Source organism: Chiroxiphia lanceolata, chromosome 2 (assembly GCF_009829145.1).
Source record: "Chiroxiphia lanceolata isolate bChiLan1 chromosome 2, bChiLan1.pri, whole genome shotgun sequence".
Classification (NCBI taxonomy): Eukaryota; Metazoa; Chordata; class Aves; order Passeriformes; family Pipridae; genus Chiroxiphia; species Chiroxiphia lanceolata.
The window spans coordinates 7608368-7634108 of record NC_045638.1 but is presented as its reverse complement, the minus strand read 5'-3'; the positions used below and the strand labels follow the sequence as shown (position 1 = coordinate 7634108).

Genomic DNA, 25741 nt, shown 5'->3' with positions numbered 1-25741 from the left:
GAGGAAGAGTTTGCAAGGCTACTCAAGCAGGACCTCATAAGTAATAGGTCCTGTCTGAGCTGCAGGAAGATGGCTGTGCAAAGCTTTTCTCAGCAGAATTATTACTGTAGGTTGTTTAAACATAGCTCTCCTGGGTCATTGAATTCTGTCAATCCAGAGCAGTAGCTGGCAGAACTGGTAAATGGTTATGGCTGTCAAATTTGCATGTAGTCCTCAAAAAATGCTTTATAAAATGCTCAGCATCTAAATTCTCTTCAGTTCAGGACAAGATACAGCTTTATATTGAGAAGGTTTTTGTTTTACTATTATTTTGTCAATAGCATAAAAATAACCAGAATGCAGTGATTGATCAAGCATCAAAATGAGGAAGAAGCTAATATATATTTACGTACAAGAGCATGTTGTGTTATTAAAATTAGACCTGGATGAGATGTTTTTCCTTTTCCCTGGAATCTTTCAACTTTAAAATTAAAATCTTTCCTCCCTACTGATACAGATCAAAATAGCAGTGTCTTTGATGTAACATAAAGTCTTGGTTGTTTGATATTTCGGGCTATTTGTTATATTGCTTCCTTTATTAAAAGTGGCAGTAAAATGGCTTAGTTTCTAAATCCAATTCTCAAAATGCACTTTTTTAAAGAATTGATGTTTTGATGATTCTGAACCACTTTTCACAATGGCCCTACCTTACAAATGTTTTTTTAAGTATCAGCATTTTCTAACAGCCACAGAACAATTTTGTTGAAGAGGTCCTGTCTGGCTGTGTAGTAATTTCTTCTCAATGTGTGGCACTATTTTCTTTGTCGCAGTGGAACTCAGCATCTGTTCTGCCTGTCACCAGTTCAGCCTTGGGTGCTGTAGGTTCAGGGCTCATGTGTGGGTGCACCCTGACAATAAAAAACCTTGGGGTGAGCTGCTTCCCTCCAGCGAGCAGCAGGGGCGGCTGTTCTGCCTTGTTATTCACTGTATTATTTTGTATGTTCATTTTACAAAGTTACCAACAATTTACAGAAGTACAGCCTTAGCAGCCTGTGTGTTCAGTGTGGGGATTGTAGAATACATCTGATTTACAGCCCCATCCTGCTCTCAGAAATGTTGTAGAGAAAATGTCTATTGGATTTTTGAGAGCGAAAGTGGACCTTTCAAGCACCTGGTTAATTTGTCTCCTTTTGTGCACTGTGCAGGGCTGGTTTTGCTGAGGCCAACACTTGTAAGTGCATCGTTTTGCTTAATGCTCTTGTAAAGCGCTTTTCCAAGCTTAGAAGAGACAGCTGAGGCAGTAGTTCCAAAGCATCCTGACTCTTGGCTTACCTTCACTGCTGTTTTCTTGAAAGGAAAGTTTCCTGCTAATTGGGAAGAAGGTGAGGCACTGGCACAGGTTGCCCAGGGAAGCTGTGGATGACCCATCCCTGCAAGTGTCAAGGCCACGTTGGATGGGGCTCTGAGCAACCTGGTCTAGTGGAAAGTGCCCCTGCCTGTGGCAGGGGGGTGGAACTGGATGATCTTTAAGACCCACTCCAACCCAAACCATTCTGTGATTCTTTGGCGTTCAGCAGCTCTCACCACTTCTGGTTTGGTGTTCCTGGTGGGCAGATGGGGATGGTCCTTTCCTTGCTGCTTCATGAGGCTTAGTTGAAGGTCTTTCTCGAGCCTTGGAGGCAGCAGGTGGTCACAGTGGTACTGTTGGTTCTTGCTGCTGTAAATGAGGCTTGTAGGGAGTCCCCCCCAGCTGGGGGAAAGGCAGCTCAGCCTTCCTGCAGTAAATCTCTGGCACAGGCTTTGCCCTTCAAAGTCAAAATCAAAGTGGGAATGAGATCAAAGCTTTGGATCTTCCTGCTTTAAAGTCACGGGACAGATCACAGTCTGTGTCCCAATCCATGTGCTGAGGGGCTGACTGGGAACGTCGGAGACACTGGATGTGGGGGAGGAAGGAGGGATGGCAGCTGTGTGTGTTGGTGCTGGTGCAAGCTGGCTGCTGACGCTTGCAGGCTGGCAGGAGGATGTGCCTGATCAGCTCTGTGGGTAGAGAAAATGTCCTGGATCAGTTCGTGCTGGCAAGAGCCGAAGTGAGAAAAATACTGAGACTGAAGTGGATGAGAGTCTTTCCCAGGCTTTCCGTGCAGAGCTTCCCAGAGTCCCTTCCCTGCTCACAAGGTACATACCACGTTTTCCTTTTGAACATATCACTGAATCGACCCTCTCTTACTACAGAAATGTCTCAGTTTCCTTCTCAGTATGGGGGGGAGGGTTTAGCCATTTAACTTGTGGGTGGCTGGTGTTACCCTTCTTTCCTGTTGTCCCTCCTGAATATCAAATTTGTGTTCCCTTGCATCAGGAGGCAAGGGAAGGCTTGTGGCTCTGGGGTGACACCTCCCACCCAGCTTAATTTAACCTGTGATACTGCCCTCAGAAATAGGTCTGGAGCAGGTTATACTTGCTTTTCTCCCAGCAGAGAGTTCCCATTATGATTCCACTGGTATCACTTAGAGGTCCTTGGAGTGCTGGGCACGGGAGAGCAAGCAAAGCAGCAGCTAAAATGAAGGTGGTAGATGGTTGATTTCTGTGGTTCTTGTGTGTTGTGTCACCAGTGACTTTCAGAGCACATTTTGAAGTACTCTGGGAACCTTATCTGTAGGATAATATTACAGTGTTAATAAAGGAACAGGCAGGAAAGAAACATGTCCAGGTTTTTCCAGATCAAACGGGAAAAGAAGCAGCTAGGGAGTAAGGAAATAGTGATTTCAGTGCAGTAGAGAAGGTTGTCAGGCTTTTAGCAGGGTGATTGTTGATAGGCAAGAATAGAGTGCATTACTGTCAGAACAATTCCATCCCACGTTGCTTTAAGTCTCCTCAACCCAACTGGCACAGGATGAATGTTTGCATGGTGAAGTGCCAGTAAACCAGGCCAGGGAGGAGCCAGGCTTCTCCTAGCTGATTTAAATAATGTAAAACAACTGTCCTTTAGTGGGAAATGCTAAAAATCCCAGACAGTGCTGAAGCCCCTTTCATGTGATGAGAAATTAATTCAATTCCTGGTATAGCCAATGGTGAGATTGATTTATGCCTCAAGTTCTAACATTAATCTTTAATTTATCCTAATGCCTCTTCATCTAGCTGAGAGCACAGTATCTCCTGACTCTGCTGTTGATCAATTTTCTCCTATCTTTTTCATTGTCTCTCCCCTTGTCTAAACTCCTGACCATCTTTTTATACTTCATCCCACCTTATCAGTCATGGGATATGTCTCCTTTCCATTATTTACTTCCTTTTCCCAAGTGGGACCATAGAATGGTTAGTGTTGGAAGGGACCTTAAGGATTATCTAGCTCCAAACCCCCTGCCATGTGCAAGGACACCTTGCACTGAACCAGGTTGCTCAGAGCCACATCCAGGCTGGTCCTGAACACCTCCAGGGATGGGAAGTCCACAGCCTCTCTGGGCAAACCTCTCTGGGACTGTCCCTCTGGAGGGTGTCACAATGTGGCTGTGTATGTGCCAGCCACCTCTCACAATGGACTCCCGGGATAACAAACCTGTGCAGGAGCACAGATCCCATCTGTATGTTCTGCAGCCTTTTGCTCCATAAATATGGAGCAAACAAACAGCAGAGTAGCATCTTATCTGAATGGCCATGCAAATCCATGGGATTACTCATGGGAGCAGGGAGCTTTAACTCTGTAATTCATACAGAGTGATGCTAACGAGATCTTCTTAGGGAAGGGCTTCATGGTGGTCTCTTAGGTCTGTTTTATTTCTGCTCTCCCCAAAGTATCACCTGTGAGCTGGGAGAGTGTGGTTGGCAAACTGTAGTCGGATGTTACAGACTTTATCTGATGAAATGACTGTCTGGGGGAATAAACAAGCAGTGTTTTATGTTTGGCTTTAGGAAATTCAGAGATTAGTTAAAGGCTGTGTTTTAAACCTCCTCCATAAACAGACTCCAGCTGCGGCAGTCCCTTGCTCCAAGCTGCAGTGCCAAAATACAGGCTTTTTCCTGGACAGGCTTTGTCCTGAGATGATCTCTCAGTTTGTGAATGTGTTCTGACTTGGCAAAACTCAGTTGTTTAAAATATTCAGCGTGACAGCTGTGAAACTCTACAGACCATGGTCCAGTGACTGACTGGGGGAGTCACCAGTGCCCTCTGCAGAATGACAATCAGCACTGGTGTGACACCAGTGGTGCTGACAGCTCCAGCTTCGGTGGTTTGTGGGCACATCACCCCTTGTCTGTTGTAGCTGAGACATGGAGGTACAGCTTTCTCCAGGAGATGAAAGAGACAAAAAGCTAAGGATGTGAAATCCATTGGCAGCCTGGAAATGTATTGGTGTTTACACTGCAACTTTTCTGTGTGCAAGGCTAAAATAGGACACATCTATGTCTAGCTTTAAAGGGGCAGAATGCTCCAGTAACCTGCCTGGGCTGTAAACCTCACATTTGATCATGATGTCTCTTCGCAGGTAAAGAATCAAATATTTGGGCTGAAAGGCTTGTTGCCAGTTTGCTGTGCAGCTTGTTTGATTAAATTTCAATATATGAAATTCCCTTTGATGGAAAAGAAAGGCCAGCACTTACAAGAAACCCCATGGTAGTGTATTTATGACAGTACAAGTTAGGCAGATGAATAACAGTATTTGGAGGAATTTCTGTGAGCTGCCTGGTGGCTACAATAGGCAGCACTGCACCGCCAATTACATGTATCATTTGTCCAAGCAGAGTCACTGCTGTGACTCCCCTTAAGCTCATACACAGCACTACAGATGCTGTGCCAGGATGGCTGGGTAATAATGATGCCCCTTCTCTTCTTAAGAGATGCTTATCTGCAACTTTCACTCGTCCTTTCATGTAAGTCTCAGGTGAAAGCACTGAGTTTTCCAGGCTTATCAATGGATTAAAGCTGGCAAGGAAGTTAAAAACCTCAATCATTTCTTTTTAGCAGGCTTATGACAGATAAAGGAACTCTGAAGTATTTCTATTCCTCCCCAAACGGGGAATGTCAGATAGACTGTTTCCTGCCTTCCTTCTTAAGAATATGGCGTGGGAGGTCTCAGAAGTATTGAATTGCTTTTCCTTAATCAAAAAGACAAGAGTCTTGGAGCTTTAATAGAGACATATTTTCTTCTCAAGAGTTCTCAAACATTTGAGCTACACTGGATTTAATGATACAGGAGTTTTAAAGGGGCTGAATAAATCACCACTTCTGCTTTTCCTCGAGTGACATGCTGATGATAAAGCTTCTGTTAGAGATCTGCTTTCGGGGAAAAAAACAGCATTAAAACGAGATTTAATTTACTGTGTCTGAAAAAAACAGCAGTGGAAAAACATGCCTCAAATACATAAATGTTACTGTTCAACACAAAAATGTCAAATGTGCATGAGATCTCTTCTGTTCTTGGAGACCTCGGTTCTATTCAGTAAATATATTCAGTTACTAGTGGTAACTTGGAAGACTTAAGAGCAGGGAGGAGAAGGAGGGATAACCAAACAGAAAGCTGACAAGGGGTGCAGCTGTGCAAGCATGGCTTGTCTGGCTGGAGCTGCGGCGCCACGGCCGAGGGATGAGTGAAAGCCCTGGTAGGTCACGGCACAGTTTGTCCTTTCTGATTTACGAGTCCCACACTTTGAGTATGTCTTGGCTTTGCTGTGTTAATGGCTTCAAGTGCCCAGGAGTGTGTGTGTATCTTAGGCAGGCACCGGTTGTGTCGGGTCTGTCAATCATCAGGCAGCAGCGCTGTGCAAACACACCGCTGCATTCTCACACTCTTGAGAAGACTTATGCTTTCCAAAATGTAAAGCCAGGGGTATGTCACTGTGCTTTCCAAACTGGACCCTAAAGAGGGATTGAAAGCAGGCAAAAGGGTCTCACTTGCTGATCAAGGTTATGGTGCATTGCCATGTGAACATTGCAACCAGTATTTCCAGCACAGTCACTCAGATCATGCAGGTGCTGTCAAGCCAAGGAGAAGGAAAATAAATAAAGCAATATGTTTGCAGGTACTGCAAATACATCACATCCTGTTTATTACATAGAACTCCTCCCACCCTATTAATAAAACATCCTTAAGGTTTCAAAGTAGAAAGCTCAGCAGCTGCTGATGCAATATGACAAGAGCAGAGTGATGATGTTTTATACCACCCACAGATCAAGTCTGAAAGCTTTATTTACATACTGCAAGGCTGTTTGCATAAGGCCTTGCCTGCTTTGGTGCACGGGAAATCTGGTGGTGAAACAATTCAGTTGTGTTACAAAATTAAAAAGCATTCTAAAGACTTAAGACATTAAGTGCTCTTTGCGTGCTGCTGCATTACATTCATAAAACACCCAAGCCTGGCTCTAATGGGCTGTAAATGAACTCTTGGTGAAAAATCTATCAAAATAAAACTACAGACAGCCTGGGAGAGTGCCTGCCAGGTTCCTCATAAAGACTTCATATCAATTAGCAAAGCTAGTCCCAGAGAGCACATAAGAGGCTTTACACTAGGCCTTGCAGATGCTGGGAGGTGACTTTATTTTTTACAATACCAGTATTTACACCAACTGTGGGCTTGGGGGGATCAAGATTTTCAGTGAGAGCAAGGAAATGGTATAATTTAGAAGGGAAGATAAACAAAATTGTAACTACCAGGAAAATGGGAAGTCAGAGCTGTGTGGGCTGAGTTCTGTCCTTATTTGGCTTTGGGGAATTATGTGATTTTATTCTATGACTCAGAGTTGTTTTTACAGCATTTGCGTCACCCAGAAAAGTTGAATCTGCATAAGACCCAGCATGTTCCAGAGAGAATATTTTGTTCTGTAATGTGAACTTGCTAACAGACACTGACAGCTTTCATGTTTTGCTTCATTATTAGTATTATTGTCATTCAGGCATAAACTTCAAGATGTCTCAGAGCTATCAGTTTGTGTTACTGCAGCAAGTATATGCAGTATCAGGGAAAATCAAAGCACTTGGTGAATCATTTTACAGATCAGCAATAGTGAATTCCATTTCTGGAGAGGGCCCTAAGCTTTCAGTTTCCCTCCTTTGACCCCTCTTCACATGTGGAAAAACACAGCCTGTGTATGACGTGGATAATGTAACTGCCCCCCTCAGTTCCACCCGGATCTGACCATATTATTTTGCTTGCAGAGCCTAACCCATTATAGGTGCCACAAATTAGTCCCTGCCCTGAAGTGTAAATACTTGTGTTTTTCCATCCAGGAGGGTGGTTAGAGAATTTGGCACATAATGCCCTAAGGAACTGGCAGAACTGAAAGTAGGTGAGCTCAGGCATTGGTCTGAAGATGCAGCAAATACAAGCAAATCCAAATTTAGGGCTTTGGAGGCTCGATCACAAGTGCTGCAGCCTTGTGATGCAAAGTGCTGATCCAGTATTGGCTCGTTCTGCTTGTTCAGATGTGTTTGAGTGTTTCTGAGAAGTTATTTTCGTGCTGGCAGGCTTTGTGAGAGATCAGGTGGTGTCTGCCCATGTGGCTCTGCACTTCTGCAAGGCTGGAGATCATTTCTCTTCCTGCAGCTGGCACAGAGCTGTCATAGAAGTATGATGCTGACATAAGCACTGCTCTGGCTAATTGGACAGAAATGAGGTTGTGTGCCCTCACCCAGCCCAGCGCATGTCAGTGGTACTGTGTGGGTTGGCTTCTATTAACAGCCATGGAGGAGCCTCAACCTCCCACCCATTGCTTGGGACCGAGTGACAGCTTGGACATAGTTGAAACCCAAAGCAAAATGAGGGGTTTTTTTAGTTCCTGAAAGAGGGGCAATCACCTTTTACCCCCCTCTTTCCTGCACATCGCAGGCGCTGGACTTTGCCTCTAGTTCATTGTGTCACCTGTTTGGCACCAAGCTCAAGCACCAGGGTGTGCCATGACCCTGTGAGCCATTTCTGTAAAGCAAACTTCCTTCCCTCTCACCTACTAATTTTTCTTTCTAACTTTTTTTTTTTAACAGCTGCGTTTTACCAGTGGTCTACTTTCTGCTTTTGCTTTTCATCACCCAGGTTTTGGCAAGGCAGAAGGCTGAGGCTCAGTAAGGTGCTGCAGCCTGGAGGGAGCAATGCAGTAATCTGCTCTCTGTCTCTCCTCTGGTGTCCGTCCAGAGGAGAAGAAAATGAAGCCGACATGATTATCAGATAGCTCATTAACTGAATCCCATCAGAAATGGTCACTCTGCAAATTCTTGGTGATTTAATTCCCCCATTTAATTATTTCCTCCCCTAGAAATGATTAGCTCACATTAGAGACAAATTACCTGTTAATTTTCCATTTGATAATTAGTGCTTTTCTAGGCCCTAGTTAAGCTTTCTTGCCTTATGTCAGATTTGATCGAAAGCAGGCACCCAAGTCTTTTGATTTGAGTTTCTATTAATGTTTCCATTTCCCCTTTCAAGTGTGAAAAGACAGGCAGGGGTCTGACAATGCCCATAGGACCTCCTGGAGAGATGGTTCCTTCCCCACTTCTGCTGTGGACTTTGCATGAAAGATAAAAAAAACCACTCCAAAATTAATTACAGTGCCAAACTGTGACCTTTGCAGCCTCTGCTCCGCTGGTGCCCAAAGTCTCTGAGCCTTGATTTTTTTATCTGCCTGAGTGTTTGTCGGGCACGGGGCCAGGGTCAGTGGCTGGAGAGGGGCTGTGGTGGCGAGAGATGCGTGTGAGAGCTTTCACAGTGGATGAGGGAATTATCTTGGGGTCTGGTCTCTGCTCCTGAGGCTGCTGCTGTATTTTATCTACAGATTTGCTCAATGCAAAATGCAGAAGCTGCCCAGGAAACAGAAGGCGATGCTTTCACCCCCCTGCCCCCCCTCCCGGAAATGTTTGCAAATCCCATCTCCTCTTTCACTCCGCGTTCCTGCCAGACAGAAGCCGCTGGCATTATGTATTCATTTCGCTGCACAGTGTCATGGTTTCAACAGGAGGGGGGGATAGTCCCCTTTTGATCCGTGCCGGCCCGTTGCTTCTGTTGGTGGGGCACTTTAGGGAGAGGATGGTGTGGGTTTGGTTCTCTCCGTGCAGTGGAAAGCAGGGAGCTCAGGGCTGCTGTTTGTCAGGGGAGCACTGAAAAACCTGCTGGTGTATGAGCCGTGGGTGACGTTGCTCCGGAGCACAGTTTGTCCCTGCACACTCCCAGGGGAGTGGTGGCAAATGCTCGGTTCAGGCTGGCGTGGGATGGAGCTCAGGGAGCGCGCTGGGGCTGGGCTTCCCGCACGGAATAAGGTGTGTGAGCAGTGCCCCAGCGACACCTGACGGAGCGTGTTTGGACTGGGCTGGTAGGTCCTGCACAGGCATGATGGAGGAAAGGCAAACAGATTTCTGTATGGAAAGGAAGGCACATTCCGTGCTTGAATAAATATAATGTTCCGATCTCCCTCAGCTACTGCCTAAAGCCCCACGTCTCCCAAACCGCTTCTGGCTTTGGTGGATCAAACATTCAGGCCCAGAGCCTTGAGGGTGTTTAAGCTGCTGACAACCCCTGGCGAACACCTAATCCTGTTTAGGTCACTCAAGTGTGAACGGAGCCACCTAAACACAGGTGCTCCTGCCCGGCACAGCCCCAGAGCTGCAGGGGTGGGGCTCAGACAAGGTGTGTCCAGATCTGGGCTTTGCTGGCACAAGCCAATCTCACTGTATTGTGTTACTGCCCTGGCTGCTCATCCTATTTCCCTGCAGATGCAACTACCTGTCCAGTTGTGAGGGACCTGTGTGTTCTCCTCTTTTCTGCATCCTGAGATGAGGCTGTAGCCTTCAGCCCTCGGGCAACATGCAGCCAACTTCCAGCACTGGAAGGGTCCCTGGGACCTGATAGGATGTTCTGTCAAGGTACCCACTTAGCATCTACCCCAAATAATAATCTGAGTATGTCCCAGCTTGGTGCTTTTATTCGTTGCTTCCATAGTCTGCTCTTTCTTTGCCGATTTCAAATGACACCACTTGCAGCCTCAAGGAGGGAGGTTTCCCCATCTAAGGTTAGCATTTCTGTTACAGTGGTGAGCCCATTGCTCTGATAGGAAAGAGAGAGACTGTGGATGGGCTGTCACCAAGTGCACCTGAGTGGCTGCTGTGAAAGAGAGTGCCAAGGAGGGAGAGGATATGTTTTGGATGCCCCAAGACTGCTGCCCTGCACGACCTGTCATGCTGCTCCTTCCGCCTCCCACACCCTCGTGTACCAAAATGTGTCTCCCTTGCACAACATGGTAAGTCTCAGAGAAGTGTGAAACAGCTGCTGAAATCAAAGGGAAATAATAACCATAGTGAGAAATTCTGGGTAGAAGGCAGGTTTTTTTGAGGGCTGTGGTATCTTGCAGAGCCCTGGTGTGATTTTTTTTTAATGCTGAACATCTAGCCCTCCATCTCATTTCCCACAGCTCAGCTTCATCAGTGTGCTTCTGCAGCATCTCCCTGCCCCTGCCTCATACACATTGTTTGCCTCCTCGTTTATTTTCTGTTTCCCACCATACAAGGAGGGCAGATACTCTCTTCTCTCTATTATAACTCAAATCTGGCACAGTACCTCCAGCAGCGTGTTGCAACACACTTGTTGCTAAAGCCCAGCTGTTGTGGCACAGCTTTTCTGACAAGAGCAAAGAGGGTTTTCCTCACCTGTCTGCGGGCTCCTGTGAATCTGACTCAACCTGCACAGCATCCCTGGATGCAACCTGGAAACGGTTAAGGGATGAGCAGGCTGCAGTGCTGCTGCTGTCAAGCTGGCAGGAGTGGAGCTTTCTCTTCCCATCGCCAGTTACTATGCTTAGGACTCAGTGCCAATCCTATCCAAGAGCTGCCTCCTCTGCCACCGTCAATTCGATGTCTCAGAAAAAGTTGTTGAATCCCTTCTCCCCCAGGTATCGGGGTCTTCTGCAGCTGGCAGGAAACAAAGCCTTTTGGATGAGCAGAAGTGCTGTACTTCTGTGATCCATAAATATCCCCAGTGTGGGGGGATTTGCTGTCTTTGCCATGTCATGCCACGGGGACTTTTTTTGGTGACGCCCAGGGTTGGCACAGAGGAGGAGGTAGCAGTAGTCCATAAGATCACAGGCAGGGAATGAGTAGGAAGCAGAATATGTGGGTGTAAATCTGAGCTTAACTCCTGCAGTGGCTGCTCCCCTCCCACCCCCAGGCTCTGCTAGCTTTAATCATCTTAGACCCGTGTAAAAACTCTGCATATGTCAGGTGGGGGATGTGTGAGTAGCTGCATTACTGGAGCTGGAGAACCTAAACCCCTTGCAGATGGGCTTGGTGGGAGCCTGGGGAGAGCAGCATGACAGATGTCTGCTGATGGCTGCACTGGTTGCTCCCAGGGCAGCTCCTGATCCCAGTGACTGCTCCATCTCCCCTCTGGGGTGCTCTGGAGCAATACTGTGTTTTCTCACCAGAGTTTCAAGTGCACCATGTTTGGACTCCCTGAGTTTCTTTGTCTTCTATCTGTGACATCCTTTCTTAGTGGCCCAACACATTCCCCCACCCTGTGGGGAGCTTTTCCTCATGCAACTGTGGGGAGGAGCCCTGGAAGTTTTCTTATGCCCCTTCCCTTTGCTAGGAGGGGGCATGGCTGAAAGGTGTGTGTGTGTGGCTCTTTGTATTGCAGTACACAGAGGACTCAACCACAATGAGCAGTCTTTCATGAATTCTCTTGCTATATTTTCATTCCAGTTCTTTACCTGATCTGAGCTTGATTACCCATGGAATGCATGGCCATTGCATACTCAGTAAGGCATAAGTTCATTTAAGAAATCTTCCAGATCGTCTGTAATTGTATGTTGATCTAACCTCTGGTATAGCGTACTTGTTATTATGGTACTGAAGTTTATTCCTGATTTGATGCTTTGCTCCTTTCCTGCCTGCCAGCAACTTCTACAGACAACAGATTCTATTTTAGGTCTATTATCAGGTGATTATGGCTGGTTGGCATGTTGGAGTTCTCCTTGTTACTTGGCATTCAGAAGTGTTAGTCAGGCAGGGGAAAGTACCACGACAGGTGGAGTGAAAATCACATTGCAGTGCAGCTGTAGCCCCCCAGATCCCTTCATCCAAGAGTTCCTGGGCTTCTGGTTCATTCTCCTCAAGTATCTGACCTGGCTACAGAGCAGGCTCCTGATAGAAATGTCTGAGCTAAGCAGAGACAGGTAAGTGATGAACCTGCCCCAAATGTTGACACTATATAGGAGAGAGAAGGTGGCACTGCTCCTGTCATGGAGGTGGGAGAGATGAATCACCAGGAGGTGAATAAACTGTCTCATGAGCCCTGGGAGGCTGTTGGCCTGGACAATGTATGGCCTGTTATGTGTTTAGTGCAGATGGGCTGTTTCAAGAGGTGTTTGCAGTGCTGTGTGTAAGTTCACTGGGCATTGCCCAGACATGGCTGTGGAGGCAGATTTATTAGGATGAATGGACTCACCAGCCACCAAGGGAAAATTAAGTGGAGCTCACTGCCATGTGTCCTTGCTTTCCTGGGTGTACTGTGCAGCATTCCCATTAGATAACAAGGAACTGCAGGAAGCCACTCCCTTGTGGAAAGCATGGTATGAGGACTTCAGCAGGAGACAAGCAGCTCTGTATTACACAGGATAGAAATGACCCCACAGATGCTGAAAGGCTGTGGCAGAGCAGCTCCCCAGCTGCTGGTGAAAGTGTCATGAGCCCAAACCCTCCCAGGGCTGCCTGGCTGTGCACGCCCACACCACTGGCACCCTTGGCTTCAGCAGGGAGGGCAGGCTGACTGGTACACGTGCTGCCAGCCTTGACTTTCCCTGTCTGCTGGTGTGACATGTGAGCAGCAGCTGCCCGCTTGGACACACGCCGGGCACGAGGTGATGCTGTGCAGCTCACTGAGCTGAGGGCTGCTCAGGGGCTGGAGTGAGGGCAGGGCTTCCCTCACCCTGCACAGAAATACAGATGCTGCATCCCCTGCTCAGGCTTCACCAGCAGTGGTTTTTCCCCGAACAGAGAAGCTTGAGCGTGGTTGGCCAGTTTTAGTCAAAGCCAAGAATCACAGAGCGGATGTAGGAGATATAGATTCAAGTTCTTCTTCAGCTTTAGTTAATACAGATCTGAGCCCAGCTTCCACCTCCTTCCCCAGGGCTCCTCTGGGTATTGTGGGGAGTTACCTGGTAATCCAAATGGTGTTGTTTTTCAGCACTGCATCCACACACATGTACTGCAGTGGGAAGCAGGAACTTGCTTCCATGGCAAATGCTCAGCCCCTCACTGCAGAGCAGCCCACACTGCTCCTTTCTTGCTGGAAATGTTACTGTTTGATTGGCATGAGGGAGACATGAAACCACATCCATAGGATGGGCTGGGAGAGGCCTGGTGAGCTGATGTAAAAGCCAGTGGCCTGGGCAGTCTTGGAGAGGGTCTGTGTCCCACTCCAACTGCCAGGTAGCTGGAGGATTTGTTCTTGATGGAGCTCCATTCCATCCCCCTGGCTCCCTGCTGCCTGTGCGTGGGGTCTGCATGGGGTTGGTCTAACTGAGCTATTGGCAGAGGTCTGGGCTGACAGATGAACACACTAGCCCAAGGTTTGCTGTGCATTGCATCTGCTTCAGGCTGCCTACCCTAGAGTGTGCTGTTCCCTTGCAGAAGATGCTTGTGCTGCAGCTGCAGGCTCCTGGGCCCCAGCTCCTGTCGCGGGGCTTGGCCACTGGGCAGCAGCTGGGCTGGGCCTTAAGATTTGGTGCCCAGCTTGACTCTTTCTGCTGTTTTTTTGGCTTCACTTCCTTACCCTCCACGTGGGTAAGCAGCTTTTTGGCAGCTGTTTCTTGCCAAGTGCTGCCACTGGCTGACTTGTCTCATCCCTGCTTCCTCCTTCCATGGACCAGGTGGTGAAGAGTCCTCCAGGGTTACTTCTGTGGGCAGCCTGCAACCAGCTGAGCCCTGCCATGAGGCACTGCCAGGCTGCTGTGCCCCTGGGCTGGGTTTGGACATCCTGATGTGCCCAGCACTGCCCATGCTCTCAGTCCATGGGCAGGAAACTGTTCCCACTCAGACCAGCTCTGTGATGGCAGCCCATGAGTGTGTGTGTGCCTGCAGCGCTGGGGGACACGGCTCGGGTGGGAGGGAAGGTGGGGCAGCTGCTGCTGTGAAATGGAGGCCCTCCTTGCTGAGGATAAGGGGGAGGACATTGTGGGGGGCACAACACCCTTCTGTCCAAGGGGTGTCTTGAGGTGGTGTGGATCTTCTGCAGCTGGCATGGGACTGGCAGAAGGCAGCCCGACGAGGACACAGCCTGAGGGGGCTGGGCAGGCTGTGAGGGGACTGTGACACAGGGAGAGGGCCAGCAACATCCTGTGACCTGCAGCACCCATACTGGGCAAGGACCGATGGTCCTGGGATGAAATGCGACCCCATTTGGGAGGGATGGGTGAAGGCCTTGCAGGAGACCCCCTATATAACACCTACAGGTGCCCTCAGGGCTCTGGACCTTTGTGCCTGAGCCAAGTTTGGTGGCTTCAGTCCAAACAAAAATGAAACCCCTGCCTGCAGAAGAGAAGCTGTCCTCTCTTCTGAGCAAGGGAAAGGCTCTTTAATCCTTGCTCCTGAAGTCCTTGTTGGCTCCTCAGCTTCTGCATCTCCTGTAATCATCAACATCATGCGTGTACCAAGCACTATTTCTGGTGGCGGCGCGGTCTGTGCTGCAGCTGCAAACCCCAGCACGGCCACACTGGTCCATCCTGTCTGCTCAGAGCACAGTAATCCCACCACTTAGGCTACCTTCTGGCCTCAAACCTACACCATCCAGAGCCGTGAGCGCAGCAGTTGTGTGACCACCCCGAGTGCAGTCTGGTCCCACGGGGCAGAGCCGACAACAGGAGCCCCATTGAGAAACGCTGATGCAGCTTCTTCAAAGGTCACCCCAGTGATTACGTGCACAGGAAAGGCTCAGCTGTGCAGCCCAGCTGTGGCTGTGAGAAGAGGGGAAGTGTGCACCGAGCTGTGAGTGCTGTTACAGAAGCTCAGGAAACCATAGCCTGGGGCACTCTGTGGCGCAGGGACCTCAACCCCCAGCACTAGTCCCACACATGCAAGCAGCTATCAGAGATTAAAAACAGGGGACTGAAGACGTTTAGCCACTGGAGTTAGGCAAGCAACTCTGCCTCTTCACTGCTGCAAAGAGGGCAGTGCTTGACTAGAAGGATCTGGACATGCAATGCCTGGATTCCATCTAACCCAGCACTGGTGTGTAATGGTGTGGAGGTGTCCCCAAAGCTGCACACCCTCAGCTGTTTTGTCATCCTGTCAGTGAAAATGGGCCCTGCTGAGGGCCATGATGGTGCCCACAGGTGGGCTAAAGAAGGCAAGATGAGACCTCTCACCTTCAGTTAGGGGAGATGAGTCCCACCAGCTGTTCTTAGCCAGCCTTTGAAAATGAAGCAAATGTTTTAATCTGAAGTGGAACCGCTACAAGAAACAGCCCCCAGTGATCATTTTAAATCACATCAATGTGTATCAGAGATACAAGCTACATACATATCCTTAGGTCACCGTCACATGGAATGCCCCTGGCCATGAAGAAATGGGTCGTTAGAAGCAATTTCGAGTCAAGTCTGCACAGGCTTGTCCTGCAAGACAGGCTTTTCTTCACTGCCAGCTGGTGAAGCTGTGCCAAGGTTTATGTCCCCACAGCACACACTGCTGGAGCAGAGCAGGCTCCTCCAATCAGGACTGAATTCTTCAAGTTTTTTTGGTGGAAGATCAGATATAAATGTGTTTTTTTTAGTGGCAGCAGAGCTCAGCTGCTTTCTGGTCTCAGATGCACTGCTCTGTTGACCTCTGGCATTTCCGAGTTCCTAGAGATTAAAAGGGGCAGACCATGAGGAAGAGCCCTTAGTGGCAAAAAAATTAACAGCACAGAGCTGCAGTAGCAAGGGCTGCAGCTTCTGAGTCTGCTTCCAGCCTGGCAGCCACAGCAGCTTCCCAGCACTGAGCATCTCTAGTGTGCTCAACCCTCAGCATTAACCAGCCATGAGTCATGCTCTGAAAAATGCTGAGGTGTGGTTTAAAGCCCAAGTTTGGTTCTTTTAGGGATAAATGCTGGTCTCCTTTATGTACCCTCTGGTGTTTAAGGTTTTCTACCTAAGACAACATGAAACTTCTCCTTTTCTGGCCTCTTTCTTGCATTGTCATGCCCTTTCAGGACCAAAGGTTATGAGGAAATGAATCAGAAGTTGCCAGAAGTTCACAGGAGCCACTGGGTGTCTGGCTTGGTGCACCTGCAGTACACCTGCCGAAGCTGCTCTCAGGGTGATGCTCCCTGACTGTGGGAGACTTTCCTAGAAACTGTGGCCTCAGTGTGCCTCCCATTCCCAGCTCCCCGGCCTCCCCCCAGGGCATGTGCTGAGATGTTCATACCATCTCTGTGCTGAGGTCTGGAGGTGAGTGAGGCTCTTGACCATGGATGACACACAGAAATACACTGCTGTGAGCCTTGGGGCTGCTGCTGCTGCTGGTCAGGCAAGAGTTCCAGGTGTGCAACACAGGTTTGCTGGTGAGGCTGTGGGTGGGTGGGGCTCACGATGGGCAGGACACGGGCTGTTTCTGCTGTTTTACCTCCAGCCACAGTAGGAAAGTCTGGAGTGGGATTGGGCTGGATCACCAGGCCAGCTGCAGTCACTGAGCTGTGTATGTGGGATGGATGCTGATGGCAGAGCTGCTGTCAGAAGCTCCTGCAAGAGTTAACAAATGTGCTGGTCTATGGTGAGGCTGCTGCTGCAGGATGTTCCCTGCCAGCCTTCCTGCAGCAGCTGGTTTCAGCAGCACTGCTAACAGCACCAGAGCTGCTGATTCTACAGTGGGCACCTACTGTACACTAGGCACCCACGACCCCAGAAGCGACTGCTGAGGTGCTCACAGCAAGGCACAGGGGAGCCCCAAAATCTCAGCAGAAATGTGGTGCCTTGGTGCAGATCAGCCCCTCCTGGTTTCTGATTTAGTGTTGCCGTGCAAACCGAGCTGCAGGTCTAATCCCTGGGGAGCTGCCAACTGATCACACAACAAATTGTGCCCAAGTCCCACATACCTTCCCTGCACACTGCCTCCCACCTTGCAGACAGCATGTGTGCACCTGGGAGGAGACATGATTTCCGGTACCACTGTTAGGGCTCTCGTAATTGCTGGGGAAGGAAAAGCAGAGAACAGCACTTTGTCCTCCTCCCCCCTTGTTTTTTCCATGGCTGAAAGGCCAGTGATCTGCCTTCTGTGATCAGGTGGGTTGAGGCTTCCTGGTATTCCTGTGGGAACCGGGACTTTCAGGGGAACCATCAGCTGCCCCGTCACTAGTGAGCACCCAGACAGTGCCACTTCTGTCCCCACAAAGTCTCCAGCAGCTTCAGCTCCGTGGCAGAGGCTGCAACGTGCCTGTCTGTGGCTTTTGCAAATCTCTTTCCTCCTCTGCAAAACAGCACAGCGCAAAGCACTGAGGTGCAAAGCTGTGGGGGTTGTTACAGCAGGGGGGTGGGAAAAGGTATCCTTCAGCTAAAAACAGTGCTATTTGGGTCATCCCCTCCCCTCCAGGCTGCCCCCACAACCAGCCTGCTCATGCTGTTGAGACAGACACAAATTTCCGGAGGTGCCAGCCAGATTCCTTGAGACTGAGGGAAAGCCAAACCAAAATAAACCTGGTGTATCTGGGTGCTTTAATTTGCAGGAAGAGCTGAGCAGCAGCAGGCTGGTTCCCAGCTGAATCTTTCCTGTTGTATCAAGCATAAATTCATCAGGTATTCCATTTCCTGGGGGAAAAAAAAGGCAGAATAATTCACTTAGAAATAAAGAGTAGAGCTATTTTTCCCTCTGACATGGTGAATGCAATTACCTAAGGCATGGGAGGCTGAGATAACTCACTTATTCAGCCCCCACTCTCCAAAGAAACCATCATCATTCTGTCAGAAAAGGCTTTATAAACCAATTCACATCCTGAATGCTAAAACATCACCACGTACAGAAGCTGTCCTTATGATTTCCACGCACCAGCTGCAGCATCACAAGCAAAACACACTCACAGACAGGGCAGAGTTTGTTATTATAAGGGCTATATACACCATGCAAGCTCCAGCAAGGGTTTGCTGACCCTTCTCCCATTGTGGTTGTCCTTGTCCTTCAGGAGCAATTCCCAGCACAGCAAAGCACACTGGCATCCTTTTAGCAGTGTGGGAGCCATGCTGGGGCTGGGAAAATGTGCATGGGGAGAGTCTCAAGCTCTGTCTGCTTGGAGAGCTCAACAAAGGGAAGCCATAAGCCTGTGCTTGCCCCCAAATTTAATTCCATTTAGGCTGCACCCTCCCACCTCTTCTGCCCTTACATAATGGAGAGTGGAGTAATGACTTTCAGCAATGCTGTTTGAGTGGCAGCAGTCCAATTCTGGACTGTATATTTTTTTTTTTTTTTTTATGGTGTGGGGAGAGCAGGTTGGCAGAGGGGAGAAAGCATCAGTTTGGTTTGTGTGCAATCCCTGTTTTGCTCTGGGAGCTTTAGAGGACAGACACATTCTTCCATCTCCGCTAATCCTCCTCTGATACAGAGGATTTTCCTGCCATTAAATGATAGCTTGTGAGAAAAAAATGCCAACTTTTCAGGGGCTGACTCGCATGGCTAATGGCAGCCTCATGAGCAGGAGGGAGGACACAGCCACTGCCTGGCCAGGTAAGCAATGCATCTGGATGATTTCTGTCGGGAATTTTAGTTTCAACTATTTGATCCTAAGCTGGTTACGCTCCTCTGTACCACCACCTATTTCCTGGGGAGGCAGCCAGCCTGTTACTGTTGGTGACCTTTCCCCACATCAGATAATAGGAACCTGACCTTGGCACACCTGGTGGGAAGGATGCGGATGAGCTCCCGAAAAGCAGTGGCAGAAAGCTGCAGGATTCCCTGAGAAGGTCAGTGGTGGAAGAAAGATACTCACCAGGAAGGTGCTGGGGACTTCTTCAGTTTGGAAGTGTGTGAGAGAAGAGCTTTTTTCTTCATCTTCCTTTCTAAACATAGATCATTTTGTGGACAAATGACACTAGGAAATGACAGAGGATGAAACCTGTCTCTGTTCTTCCCATGTGCTTTTAGATCCCTCAAGTTTGCTTGCAAGACCTGAAATGCCACTAGGGAATAATCAAGGTAATGTTTGCCATCGTTTTAAATGGTGAGTATACTCTTATTCTGCATTACCCAGTAGTGGATTAGATAGGTAATTTGGAAAGGTGGTGGTTAAATACTCAATCATTGCAATCATTGTCTCTTTACCCTTCTTAAAACTCTGCAACATTTTTTTTATTTTTTTTTTTAGTCTCTCACTGTTTCTTCCAAATACTGACTTATTGTAGTGTTTAAAAAAGCAAAAGAGATCATCCCTGGGGAATTTTGTTTTTTCCTTAATGTCACAAATATTTTTGACCTTACTGCTATATTTCACTGTTTTTCAAAAACACGCATTTCATTTGAGCACCCTCTCTGTCAATGAGTTGGAGGCATCTTCCAGCCACTGCCCTGTCTGTGAACACAGCATTAAAAGTAAAGAACATCCTTTTTGGGGAAGGAGTAAGGTGGGAAAGGTGGGAATGTTTAAGGCTATGTTGGTCAGAGATCAGGGGAGAGCTAATTTCCTGTGCTCTGAGCAACAGCTCTCCTGAGGGTTTAGTGGGGTTCAGGTGGAGAGTGTTTTCCAGCTTCCCTTGCAAGAGAAAGAGGGAGAAATTGCCACAAAGACTGAGGTGCTGAGGGGCATCTCTGAGCTCCTATTCCTGGGGAGATATTTTCTCATGGGATGGTCCTCAAGTGCTTGTTTTCATGTCCTGCACAATGCAAAGAGTTGCACTTATAAACAGGGATCTTGGAAGTCTACTGTGAAATGCCACTTGCAGAAGACCCAGATTTGGCACTTGTGCGTAAAAAAACAGGCTGGATATGGCTTGGGTGCAAATATTTCCTTAACTGAGTGATTAGAGAAGAAGCAGGGAGGGGAAGGAGGGGATTTGGTTATCAGCAGACTTGTTCCTACCCTGCACACAGTGCACAAAGCAGTGGGTACAGGTCTGCTCTGAAGGTCAGAGATGTGATTGAGCTTGGGGCAGGTGGTTTTAAGCATTGAACTTGCTCAGGACAGTCTCACCTCTAGGACAGCCTATGCACATATGCCCCTCTGGATGTCACCCTGAGCCCATACAAGGCTCTCAGACCAGCAGCAATACTTACATCCATCGTTTTCCAGACAGCCACCTGCAGTCAGACATTTGGGAACAGGCAAATCCTTAATCTGTCTGGCCCTCAGTTTATGTAACTGCCTGACAAAAACAACATATGCCCCTGTTGGCAGGCACTGGGGTGGGCTGGTGCAAAGGGTAGGGAATGAGGCAGCCCCTGGGCAGGCTGAACAAAGAAAGAGCAATCTGAGCCCAGTGTGTTCTCCCCCCTCTTGTCCTTGGGCTCCTCAGCTGCTATCCTCCCAGGGCCCTGTCTGAAGGAGACTTTCCTTTAGCTGTGGCTGTTAGATAAGTGCTGGGGAAAAAGGAGGAGAGCAGACAAACAAACAAAATGGCAACCTGTCTGAAATCCTTTCCACCTCTCAGAGTCCTTCACTATCATTTATCCTCGAAGTGATGCTGTTTTGCTAATTCTCCAGTCATGATAGCATGGCCAGGAATGATGGGACCTGAATTTTGATGAAGAGGCCACAGTAAAGTCCTTCTGGGATGCTCTCTCCGTGTATCTAAATTCCTCTTCCACATGCAATGACCAGGATGGTTTGAACAGAACCATTTGGGCAGTTCCTGGATTGATGCCCTTCAGTGGGGACCCGCCCAGCAAATGTTTTTGAAAGTCTCCTGCTTGCAGAAGCCACAGGCAGTGTAACTCCTAAATGCAGTCCCATGCATGTTGCCTTCAAAAAGACTGGAGGAAAGGCAGAGAAACTGCAGCTTGAATTGTCATTTGTTCTGTACATTAAAGCCTCAGGGACTGTGAAAATAAAAGCTTGAAGCTTGCTGAAGCTGATGCTTCCTGGCATATCACCTCACAAGTCTGTCTTAATAAAAATGCCCATTGGGAATACAGCTGCAGTGGGCAATCACTGTGCTGCAAACTGCTGGGAGCTTCTCCTGTCCAGGCACTCAGCAGGAGTGGGGGGGAAAGCCTGTCCCTTGGCCCTGGAGGACAGACATGACCACAACAGCAGCAGCAACATGATCCCAGTAGCGCTGTAATAAAGGTGGATGTTGGTATCTTATGGGGTTTTTTTAGGGAAAAAAAAAAAAGAAAAAAAAGAACTATGCTTATGTGGGAGCCAATAAACTGAAGCAGAAAAACCAGTCAGGAGCAATAGCACCATTTCCTGCTAGTGACTACATGGAGTTCTCTGGTGTGGCTGCTCATTTTGTTGAGTAGCAGGTAGGATGTGCCCGGGAGAGCAATTACAAAACGGGCTCTGCCTTCAGTTCTTCTTATCTAATGAGTTTATTTTCATAGAATCAGAGAATGGCTTGTGTTGGAAGGGACCTTAAAAATCATCCAGTTCCAACCCCTCTGCCATGGGCAGAGACACCTTCCACTAGACCAGGTTGCTCAATGCCTCATCCAACCTGACCTTGAACATTTCTAGGGATGGGGCATCCACAACTTCTCTGGGCACCGTGTGCCAGTGCCTCACCATCCTCAGAGTAAAGAATTTCTTCCATATATCTAACCTAAATTTCCCCTCTTTCGGAGGTAAAAACCATTTTGCATAAAAAAGAATAATTCATTTTGCAGATGTTTTGTTGACTGGATGTTTTTTCCCCACAAAAAGAGCCCGTTTATGGAGGTTCATGTCTCCCATTCCTTTTGCTCTTCTCTGATTTCTCCCCAAGAGCTTTCTTCTCTTCCTTGTTGTACACCCGCCTGCATGGGACTAACCTGAAAAAAACCAACAGCCACACACCTCTCATGTCAGGCTTATAAAGGACAAAGTGGCTGCTCCCATCAAACATAAGGCAGGCACTCTGATGACTCTCTTGAGAATTGGCAAAACAGTAAAAACTGTGCTGGAGGTGCAGAGTATCTCATCTATGATGAGATCATGAAGCAAGCAGTTGAACAATATCTCTTAATTTGTTTTTAGTCATGCTGTTCTACCAGTACACACTGGGAATGTGTTTTTAAACACTGTACTACATCCTTCAGAGCTGATAGTTCCCCTTCCAGTGCTGCACTGGCTCTGGTGGAGAAATGTTACATTGAATGAACAAAGGAAAGCAGCAAAAATCATGAATTTGACATATCCCAGGAAATCAGCTGATCTGCCCTGCTCACTGCCTGACTCAGCATACACTGCCCTCCCCTCTTCCCCACACAGAAATACTGCTATAATCCATAGATGCTGGCTTTCAAAACATCTCTGCTTGCTCCCTGGCCAAAAAATCTCTACCTTCTGCCTGGCCAAACCATGTCCCCACCAGCCTGCAGAGATACCAGTCACGGAGACACTAAGAAATACTAAAGTCTAGGTGAGCCCTCCCTTGGGGAGAGAGCAGTTAATCAGAGATGATGTTCTAGATGACATATATTCTCAGTGGGTTTAAAAACCCCCACAGAAGACTGTTAGGAATCCTTCACAAGATCTCGTTGCTCAGCACTGGAGTACAGGTGGCAATTAACCTGGCTAGAAGGGAGGCAATGACAGCAAAATTTGTTTTTCCTGTGGTGACTAATACATTTGCTAATAGTGCATCCCTACTCTCTCCTGCCATGCCTCCGTGGGCATGGCGTGTTCCTGCCTGGCAGTGATCCTTTGGATCCCTCATGTCCACGGGGTTTGGGCCTGTGTCCGGTCCTGCCCTCCCAACTGTGTGTGCACCCAGGAGCGGAGCTGCTCCGTCCTCTGTGACCGCGCCGGCCTGGGGCAGATCCCCAGCGAGTTCCCTTGTGAAGCCTCTTCTATCAACCTGGACAAAAACAGCATCAAGTTCCTCTCCGAGAGGGCCTTCGGGACCTTGCCTTCCCTCAAATCCCTGTCGCTCAACCACAACAACATCTCCTTCATCACCCCCGGGGCTTTCAAGGGGCTGCCCAGCCTGACCGAGCTGAAGATGGCCCACAACGAGTACATCCGCTATCTCCACACGCGGACTTTCACCGCCCTCAGACGGCTGGTGAGGCTGGACCTGGCGGACTGCAACCTTTTCAACATCCCAGACAGGATCTTCATCGAGCTGCCTGCTCTGCAGGAGCTCTTCTGCTTCCAGAACAACTTCCGAAGGATCCCAGGTGCCATCAGGGGCATGGAAAACCTGACCCACGTTTACCTGGAGAGAAACAGGATTGAAGCGGTGGCCTACAACTCCCTGCAGGGCCTGAGCAAGCTGAAGTACCTGAATCTGCAGGACAACAAGATAAATGTCATTCATGAGCGAGCCTTTCAGGCCTGTCAGAAGATGGAGTACCTGTACCTGAACGACAATTTGATCAGTGAGCTTCCAGAAAACTCCTTTGATGGCCTGAGGCGCCTGAAGATGCTCAACCTGGGGGGGAATTTTCTCAGGAACATTTCCAACACCTGGTTCAGGGACCTGGGGGAGCTGGAGATCCTCTACCTGGACCGCAACAGGATCAGCTACATTGAGGAAGGGGCTTTTGAGAACCTCACCAGCCTGGTCTCGTTGCACTTGAACAGTAACAACCTGACGACCCTGCCCTTCTCTGTCTTCGAGCCGGTGTATTTCCTCGGGCGGCTGTACCTGTTCCGCAACCCCTGGGAGTGCGACTGCCGCATTGAGTGGCTCAAGGAGTGGATGGAGAATTACAGGCTTGTCAGGGATATTCCTTGTGCCTCCCCCTCCTCCGTAGCCGGGATTGACCTGACGGACGTGCTCTACGAGAGGTCGCCAGAAGGTTACTGTCTCGACCCGGTGGAGCTAAACATCACGTCTGAGGGTCCGACCCCAAGTGAAGAGCCTTGGTCTACCACAGAGAGCAAGTTCAACAGCCTTATCTCCAAACTCTTGCTCCAGATGGGCCTTCCCGAAGAGGTGTCAAATGCCACCGAAGTCTACAGTAACACCACGCAGATGGATGGACAGACTGAAGGGGTTTCTTCTGGCGTGGGGGAAAAGAGTATCGAGGCCGACTCCTCTTCTTTTTGCCTCCCAGCACTTTTTACAGTGATTGTTTTGCAGTGCAAATAGTCCAAGGGCTGTGTGGACCAACCATGGGTCCTGCTTAAGTGTTTAGTCCTTGCACCTACTTAGTCATTAGGGAGAAGTTTGTACTGTGGGCCTATGATACATAACTGGCTCCAAACTCTTCCGGGCTGGGTTGGTTGGATCTGGCTCCAGATTCCCCCAGGAGCTGATGGGATCTGGTTCAAGGCTGGGTCCCACTCTGGGTAAGAGACCTGCCCTTTGGGTGTCTCAGAGCCTCCTGGATACTCACAGAGCTCTTTGGAAGATGAGTAGCAGCAAGGTTGAGTTTTGCATTGAGAGACTTGTGATGTTCCCTGTACCTCGACAGGATTTTGATCCATTCTCCCTCTGCTATCCTGGCACAGATGCAGGAGAACCAGATGGACCCATGTTTGTCAAAATATTCTTCTCTGAGGCAAAGCTACTTAACAACATACTTATTAGTGTCATTTCAATGTATTTAATTTTATTCAATTAATATATGGTTACAAGGAATACACTGTTTTTATTTGTAGATTATTTCATGGCATGGCAGCAGGGGCAAAGCATGGTGATGACAAATGCAACCAGGCTCTACTAAATATTTTGTATGTCCACCACTAATGTGTACCACATACTGTATCATATTATGCCATATTAACCAACCATGCTGTCATTTTCTTTTATATGGTATCTTACATGTTTTATCTTTGAAATCTTCAATGAAAGCCGCTAATATGACCAGAAAGAATTATGTTTTATGTATCAAAGCACATTAATAAAATCATTTGATATTTTGCTCACAAAAATAAATTAACTGCTTGACCCCCCCTTTTTTTTTTTTTGAGATCCTTGAATAACTCTGGTGGGTTTTTTTGCAGGCTACTCAAATGGGTGCATATGATTGTCCTTTCATGGTCTAGAGGAAATGGTAAGCTGTTTATTGCAGCATAAATACTTTCACTTAGAGCCTGACCACACTTGCATTTGTGTTAAGCAGAAACACTTTGAAATATAAGTGACTATATAGAAATAAGTCTGTGATTTTTAATGATATTAAATCATTATACATGGCTTATCATACTATGATGTACATGTTAATATGATATGATGCAATATATACAACCCTTTATTAGTGCTAAAATGTCATGAAGGAGGAATAAAAATGGAAATTAATTTTAAGAAACTATCAAAATATTTTCCATATCCCCCTGTTTCCCCCACACCTTCCCTTTCCCAACCAATTGAACATGAATGTGGCTTCCTCCCCTGCCCTGAGGGTGCTGGAGTGACAGCAGCGGAGTGGGAGCTTATGCTTTGCTGAGGTGGTGATTCAGTATGGACACCACGTTGGCTAAACCTGGCTGAGACGAGCTGCCCTTGCCTCTGCCCCTTCCCCCAGGCACACACGGGATGGACTTTGGGCATAGAACAGCTGAAAAATGGTGGGTAATCTACAAATTCATGCATGAAGACCTTTTGCTAGTTGCTCCTGTGCCCTCTTACATCTGTGATTGCCTGGGATAACTGGGGAAATAAATAAACTTTTTCAAAGAAGGCTCTACCCTTCAGCAAAGGTGCCTTGGGTCAGGTCTGTCCATGGTGGCCAGGCCAGGCCAGCTGTGAGGGAGA

General features: G+C 48.1%; 1 protein-coding gene across 1 annotated transcript; it reads left to right on the top strand.

Moving 5' to 3' along the window:
• The first annotated feature begins 1870 nt into the window (after positions 1-1870).
• NYX (nyctalopin) lies at positions 1871-24858 on the top strand. Its single transcript, XM_032680976.1, has 4 exons — positions 1871-2154; positions 18773-18865; positions 19047-19122; positions 22734-24858. The coding sequence occupies exons 3-4, from the start codon at positions 19101-19103 to the stop codon at positions 24131-24133; spliced, it is 1422 nt and encodes a 473-aa protein (XP_032536867.1). The 5' UTR covers positions 1871-2154; positions 18773-18865; positions 19047-19100; the 3' UTR covers positions 24134-24858.
• The last annotated feature ends 883 nt before the right edge of the window (positions 24859-25741 follow it).

Bases quoted from the DNA above. Each gene is read 5' to 3' on its own strand.
- NYX (XM_032680976.1), top strand. From the start codon at position 19,101: ATGTTTGCCATCGTTTTAAATG. The intron at 19,123-22,733 runs GTGAGTATACTC...CCTGCCTGGCAG, and splicing joins GTTTGCCATCGTTTTAAATG to TGATCCTTTGGATCCCTCAT.